Genomic DNA, 7,741 nt, shown 5'->3' with positions numbered 1-7,741 from the left:
CAGAAAGTGGAGGCATTTACTGATCAAAGCTCCACACAGACCCGCACAACAAGAGGCTAGCAATTATTTTTGCAAGCCCAACAACTTAGTCCACACCTGGTAAATGACCAGCTGACTGGAAGACCTGTATTCTAGATAGACAAGTATAAGTTAGTGAAAAGAGAATACATGCACCTAATAGTATAGTTAGACTGATCCTGCAGTCATAGCTTTCCCTGTGTAATACATAAAATGGAAGAACTTCCTCAACTATAGTATAGGATTTAGACAGCATTTCTATACCAACATGGACATTAGTGTTAAGTGCAGCTGAATTAATTACACTGAAAAAACTATATTCCAGGACTTCAGAACAGAAGCACAGGAATGAAATACATATACTGAAATAACCTCAGCATAGTATCATATACCACACTAGGAACAGGAAACTATCTTTGTAAGTGAACTTTGTGAGCTGTACATACACAGAGCTAACAATCTGTTAGATAATTCAGATTCTTAAGCGCTCATGATACACATAAAAATTTCTCAATTACTGGATAATCTATTTCATAATATGGAACCATATCTTTCTGTAAGACTCACTGATATATATTATACTGATGCAAATATTAAGTAGGGCATAAAAATAAAATTTATCAAAGATAGACTTTTATGTACTCATATTTAGTCCTTTCATAGCTTCTCTTGTTTAGCAAAGAAAATGACAAAGTATGTAATTTTCAGGTGTGCACTCCATTAACTCCCAACTATACAGGTGGCAGTGCAACCATTTCTCCATCCAGTTCAAACTCCTCTGTCCCATCTGGTGAAAAAAGGTAAGTCGGTGGTTTCCATGGAGATTCTTCAAGGCAAGAAGGATAAAGTTTCCCCACAGTGCATCGAAAATCTCTTCCCAAGTCCCACAGTACACGTTCAGATATATGCTGCCGAAGAGACCACCGGTCAAGTTCTAGATCATATTGGTATGTGACATATTTAGCTCTCTCATTTAAGTGGGTTTCTCGCATAAACACACACAGAGAATTTGAGATTACAACTGCTCTTACACAGGGGTCAGAGTACCTCTTAGCAGGGATGTTGGCTGCCATTTTCCATTCATTTTTATTCACATCATAAATTTCCACGGTTACTGAAGACCCATCTACAGTGCCAGAGGGGAGTCTTATGCCAGAATTGGTGGCAATATGCAACCCTCCGATGTAGAAAATTTTATCACCAAAAGCTGCTGCTGAAGCAAAGGACCTGCTAGTCTGTCTCATGGCCATTTCTACCCATGAATCAGACCTTGGAAAATAGCAATACATAAGGTTCAGTGTCATCACATAAATGCAGTCATGAACCACAACTGCTGCACTCCACTGCCAAGCACAAGGCAAAGGGCTTACCATTGTCCATTCATCCTTTTCAGTGTCGTATCTTTCTACAGTCCTCCTGTTGAGTTCCCCACCTACACTGTCTCCTCCAATTGCATAGATATAGCCTTCACAGCAAACCAAAGATGGTTTCACACGGACAAAAAGCATCGGGGTCTTTGGAAACCAGGTATTTTGCTGTGCATCAAACCAATAAAAGCAATTCACAGTTCTGAAGGCAGTCTGAAGTTTGCTTGTTTTACTGTGATTTGTTTTTGTGTTTTTCAGAGGAACCTGACCCCCTGCTATATAGATGTCATTATCAGGAGTTACAACAGTGCCAACCTTATGCAAATCAGCTGGTGGGCTGCACAGCTTGTAAACTTTTTCTGCCTGGGGACTGTAACAGACTGAAGAGTAAAGACTACAAGGATTTTCTGAAGATGCTTCAATGAAAATCATCATCTCCTCTTTAGTCATCCCAAGTCTTGGTTTAAAAAACTTAGGCATAGATTTATAAAGACCTTGAACCACCACAGACTTGTCATTGGGTGGCAGACCTTGAAACCAAGCTCTCTGCGTTACCTCTGAAAGTGCATCAATTCTGATTTGGCTAAGAACCGAAGACAAATACTGTGATCTTGATTCCGTGTTGTACTCCAGCCACAGCATAGCAGCTTCGCGAACTGTCTCCTCCTTTTCTACATTTAAATTGTCACTACTGAGAATGTCTATCAGTAGATCATGTGACAACTGCATGAAAGCTTCCTGGTGATACACAGCTGTAAACTTGTGTTCCACCATTCTTTTAGCACTTTGTTTTAATTCTTCACAACTGAAGAGATCAGCAAAACTCAATAACCGCACACAATTCTCTGCATTTATTTTTTTAATTAAGTATTCTCGACAACGTCGTAATACATCTTCTACCTACAATGAAAAAGGAAAAGGGCTGATAAGGGCAGGATAAATTAAAAAAAAAAAACCAGCTGCTATCAAGTAAATTCTGAGTCACTGAGACCTATGTGTGCAGAGCAGAACTGTTCTATAGAGTTTTCAAAGCTGAGTCCTGTACCAGATCGTCAGGCCTCTCCTAAGGTGCCTCTGGGTAGGTTCAAACTTCCAAACTTTCGGTTGCTAGCTGATCACTTAACCATCTGCACTCTTAAGAGTAAGATAGATACATTTTATTTCTACGTAAGGCACACATATATTAATCAGATCTGCTTATGGTATTATTTTATTTTCAGATGCATATGTTAGGGCTAAAACATAATGTCTTTCAGTAAGAATAAAATTACAAAACTATGAATAGTCCTGCATTTCTTCTTCCTACCCAGTGGCCTTAACTGTCGTATTAGGAGCCAGTAGTACAGCATCAAATAAGCACTTTAAAAAAAAAAAAAAAAAAAGCCTTAAGGGAAAGGTAAGGAAATCCACAAAGAAATTATACTTTTCTAAGGCTTTAAAAATTATTATGTGGCAACCAAATGAAATAAGTAAATAAGTCAAAGAATAAAAAAAAAAAAAATTATTGTTGAATAGCTGAATTCTAAGGAACTCTGGTGGCATAGTGGTTAAAGGCATTCAGCTGCTGATCAAAAGGTCAGTAGTTCAAACCCACCAGCTGCTCCATGGGACAAAGTCTGCTTCTGTAAAGAGTTATAGCCTTGGAAATCCTACAGGGCAGTTCAACTCTGTCCTATAGGGTTGCTATGAGTTGGAATCAACTTGGACTAAAACCAGTATATTATGTGCCTTGCTTAGCCACAGAGGTGATATAACCAATCAACGGAACAATGAATTCGCTTACTTGCAGCTGTAAATTACCTACACTTGAATGACTCATCTTACCCACTCCAAGTTTCTTGGATTTATCTTTTCTTAAGAAGGGAGTTAGATTTCAGTTGAATGAGAAGTACTACCTACTATGTATTCAACATCACAGTGGTTAACCAGAAGCACTTTACAACGAAGAGTCAGGATGCTTGGATTCAAAACTTGGATTGGTAGTCAGTTCTTGCATATTAGACAAGTAGCTTTACCTTTCTAATTCTTGGTTTTATCTTGTATAAAAATGCATAAGTAGCAGTTGTATACCTCAAACAATTATTTTCAAGATCAAAGAAGAATCTACATAAAAATCAATACAATATCTGGCACATAAAAACATTACCAATTCACGTGGTTAATAGTGAAAGTATTATTGATAGACATAAAATGCTCCATCTCATGCTAGGGCAACTCAGTCCAAGAGGCAGAGTCTTGTTTTGCACTTGGGCAGGCATAGATACATACGTACACACAATTCATTAACATGGCAGAAAAAGGGGACATTATCAATTTTAATCAGTACCGAAATGTTCTGGAATTTAATTTCTTAGTAATTTTGACAAAACATCTGCTTTTAATTCCTGGCTTTAAAAAGAAGTGGTGTAAACTACCAGGCTATAGAAGGATAGTGCTTACAGTAAGCATTTTTCCTTTGCAAGCTTGGATTTAGGCTGTGAATGTCTTTGATTCTACAGCAGCAGGAAGCTACCATGATTGCTAGTTTCCACAGAACTGAAAATACACTAGGACACTACACAATTTGTAAAACTAAAGGAAAGTACATAAGGGACAGGCTGATTTCTGGTTATATTCAGGTACAGGCATTCAAACAATGTCATTCATTCATCAGTACACATTTACCAAGTACCTATTATACATCACAAACTGTGCTACCAGAATTTAACTGCTGGTCTAAAGGCTACTGAGAAGAAATTTTGTTTCTGAAATATAAACTGTTATTCCGAAACAAGGAAAGTAAGACGGAAGTAACTTTTATACTCTTAAAATTTCAAAGGAGAATTTGACAGAAAATAAGAGCAAATACATTCTCATGGGCAATTACATCAACATCATTTTTTATTTTAAGAAATTCTCCTTAATAAATGAAACCAAAAAACCAAACTCACTACCGTCAAGTCCGATCCAACTCATAGTGACCATTCCTTGGGTTTCGAAGGCAGTATCACTAGGAGATTGCCCAATCTTCTTTCCAAGGAGTGGCTGGTGGGTTTGAACCACTAGCCTTCTGGTTAGCAGTCAAATGCCTTAGGCACTACGTCACCAGAAAATGTACAGTTCTCATGGTATTTTCATATAAATTTTTTTTTATATTTTTATGGAAATTATAGAACTTAAATATTTATGATCCCATAGTTACAATAAATAAATATTTAAGAGTTCTGGTAGTGTAGTGCCTAAGGCACTTGACTGCTAACCAGAAGGCTAGTGGTTCAAACCCACCAGCCACTCCTCAGAAGGAAGGTTGGGCAATCTACTTCCGTAATGATACTGCCTTGGAAACTCAAGGAAGGGTAACTATGAATCAGGTCTGACTCGACGGCACATAACAACACTATTTCCATAAGAATCTTAAAATTGTCTATATGCAAATACCATCAGAACTGTACATATAAATTATTAATATAAAAAAGTAAAACACTTAATTTCAATAATCACTGTTAAGAATTACTTTAACTTGAAATCTAAATTCTTGAATTAGACAAAATTTGAAACCAGTATGAAATTTTCATTGATCTTTTTTTAATTAACTGAATTAAGTCCTTATAAAAAATGAGCAAGTCTACTGGCTGATCAAATACTATTCTGCTTTTCTCATTCTTATACTTTTTAAAGAAAACTTTTTTTAAAAATTTTTATTGTGATTTACGTGTAAGTTTACAGAACAAATTCTCTTTCCATACAGGCAGCTCACACTGTGTCTCATGACCTAACTACAATTTCCCATAATGCTACGCTAAAGCTTCCCTTCCACTTCCTCCCCAAAGCTACCTCTGCCTTGTCCATTACTCTGGAAAAGGAGAGACCCATCATTGTATCCAGATGGCCGCTTCCAAGCTTTTAAGATCATAATCATTACTTGCCAAAGTAGAATGTGAACAATGTTTTTGTGTAGTATCTTATGCCAACCGAGCTTGATGTTCCCTGAAACCATGGTCCTGAACTTACAGGTCCAACTATTCTCTCCCTCTGGGTAGCTGGCTGTGCCCAAGAAGTGACTACAACCTTGTCCTTTATCAGCTCTACTATATACCTGGGAACTGTTACAGAACATACAAACACACTTGTAGAAACACTGTCTGCCAACCCTATACATGGGTCATGGGCACACTCTCCCCTGCACAGACATACCTAATAGTTCAGCCTGTTCACCCATCTATCAGTATTTGCCTTCACTGACAACACAGTACTACATCTGCAAAAGGGTTCACTGTTGTCTGCACCTCCCATACAGCTGTCTTCCTCTTCTTCAATGCCACCGTGTTGATCACTCACAGTTGGCACATTCCCCTTCTCTTCACCCAAATCAATACCTGTCTCTACCTATCTACACTCCCCTCCCCTGGTAACCAAAGAAAACGTCCTTCCATACACATAAACCCTTCCTTGACTTTTTAAAATAACAGACTAATACAGTATCTGTCTTTCTGTGATTGACTTATTTCTCTCAGCATAATGTCCTCCAAGTTCATCCACGTTATGTGTTGTTTTGCAGATTCTATGCTATTCTTTAAGGTTGCATAGTATTCCATTATGTGTATATACCATAGTTTGGTTACCCATTAAGAGAAGAAAACTTTTACCTTATAAAATCCACCATAAGGCACCACTGATGAAATACTGCTTCTTGGAAAAACTACTTACCTGCAAGAAGCAAGCTGTTTCATAAAGCTGTTCAACAGTACTGTCATTTATTGCCAAGTTACCCGTGTATGCATAAGTTATTATTATCTGTAAAGTGGCCGCATCAACGTTCCTCAGGTGTACATGTGTCTGTTTGCTTTCACTTAGTCCACTCATGAACATGGCCCTACAGCAGGGAAGAAGAAAACAAACCCTAAAAGTTTAGAGTTAAGCAAATATAGACTAAGCAGAAAAACTAGGTAATATGGGACATTTATTTGGGGCTTTGTTGATTGACAACTTAAAAAGCAAGACTTTTGACAGGAAACAAAACTATAATCCAATCCCAAATATAACAGACTATTCCACTGTATCATTCTCAGTGAAAATATCCAACAAAGTTCACTTACTTCTTGAATTCATAAAATAGAATACTATTCAACAATTTAAATACATACTATAACAGATGAACATCAGAAATGTTGTTGTTGTTGTTATGTACCGTCGAGTTGGACCCGACTTATAGCGACCCCTTCTTGGGTTTCCAAGGCAGTATCACTACGGAAGTAGATTGCCCCATCTTCCTTTGAGGAGTGGCTAGTGGGTTTGAACCGCCAGCCTTCTGGTTAGCAGTCAAGTGCCTTAGGCACTATGCTACCAGAGCTCCCATCAGAAACATTAGGCTCATATGATTCCTTGGTTTGGATATTTAGAGTCATGGTTTCACAGGATATCTCAGATAACTGGCCTAATAACATGTTTAGTGCTTCTGTTCTACTTCTTAAATTGCTGCACAGTGCCTAGGGTCTTAAAACCTTGCAAAAGGCCATCCAAGGCAAAACAATTCGTCTCTATTTGCCTGGACCAACGGAGGAAGGAGAAAGGAAGAGAACATGGAATTTGTGGCTAACTGCCTCCATGAACTGCCTCCTCTGCCATCAGATCAAAAGTGGATGGTGTCCAGCTACTATTACTGAACATTTTGATCAAAGATTCCATAAAAAAAATTCTTGATCAAAAGAGGGGAAATAAAGAACAGAATTTAAAATCCTCATGGACTCCAGAGTTTCAGGAGCCACAGAGGCTTGATGAATCCCTGTAACTACTGCTCTGAGATATCTTTAAACCTTAAACCAAAAATAACACTTGAAGACTTCCTAAAACCAAACAATAGTTCAGCTAAACTAGTAAAGAATGTCTGCCTTGTGTATTGTGCTCTTTCAAGATCTATCTACATGTAAGTATTGATTTGGGTGAAGAGAAAGGCAATGTACCAAATATGAGAGACCAATACAGTAGCACTGAGGAAGAGAAAGACAAAGAGAGGTACAGGGGAGGTACAGTCATCAAAGATGAACTCTTCCGCACTAAAGTACTGCATTGTCAGTGAAGGCAAACATGGGTATACAGGTGGATAGATGAGCGGACAGGCTAAACCATTTAGGTATGTCTATGAAGTGGGGAGTGTATGCAAGAACATATATAGAGTTGGCAGACAATGGTCCTATAAGTCCATGTGAATGATCAGAATTCCCAGGTGTATAGTAGAGCTCACGGGGCAAGGGTGTGCTCCCTGCTTGGTCACAGACAGCTGCCCTGAGGAAATGAGTAGTTGAACCTGTGGGTTCAGGACCATAGTCACAGGGGACATCAAGCTCAATTGGCATAACATACTATACAAAACATTGTTC

General features: G+C 38.2%; 1 protein-coding gene across 1 annotated transcript in view; it reads right to left on the bottom strand.

Annotated features, from left to right (window-relative positions):
• Positions 1-749: 749 nt before the first annotated feature.
• KBTBD2 (kelch repeat and BTB domain containing 2) overlaps positions 750-7,741 on the bottom strand; it is a 15,012-nt gene continuing 8,020 nt past the window's right edge. Inside the window, exons 2-3 of the mRNA XM_007958251.2 lie at positions 6,072-6,237; positions 750-2,285 (exon numbers count right to left, since the gene is read on the bottom strand). Coding sequence (XP_007956442.1) covers positions 750-2,285; positions 6,072-6,237 — 1,702 coding nt within the window. The remainder of the gene's footprint in view (positions 2,286-6,071; positions 6,238-7,741) is intronic.

Source organism: Orycteropus afer, unplaced genomic scaffold (genome assembly GCF_000298275.1).
Source record: "Orycteropus afer afer isolate SDZICR_OR568_19922 unplaced genomic scaffold, OryAfe1.0 scaffold00894, whole genome shotgun sequence".
Taxonomy (NCBI): Eukaryota; Metazoa; Chordata; class Mammalia; order Tubulidentata; family Orycteropodidae; genus Orycteropus; species Orycteropus afer.
The sequence above is the reverse complement of the archived record's forward strand: the minus strand, read 5'-3'. Positions and strand labels throughout refer to the sequence as shown.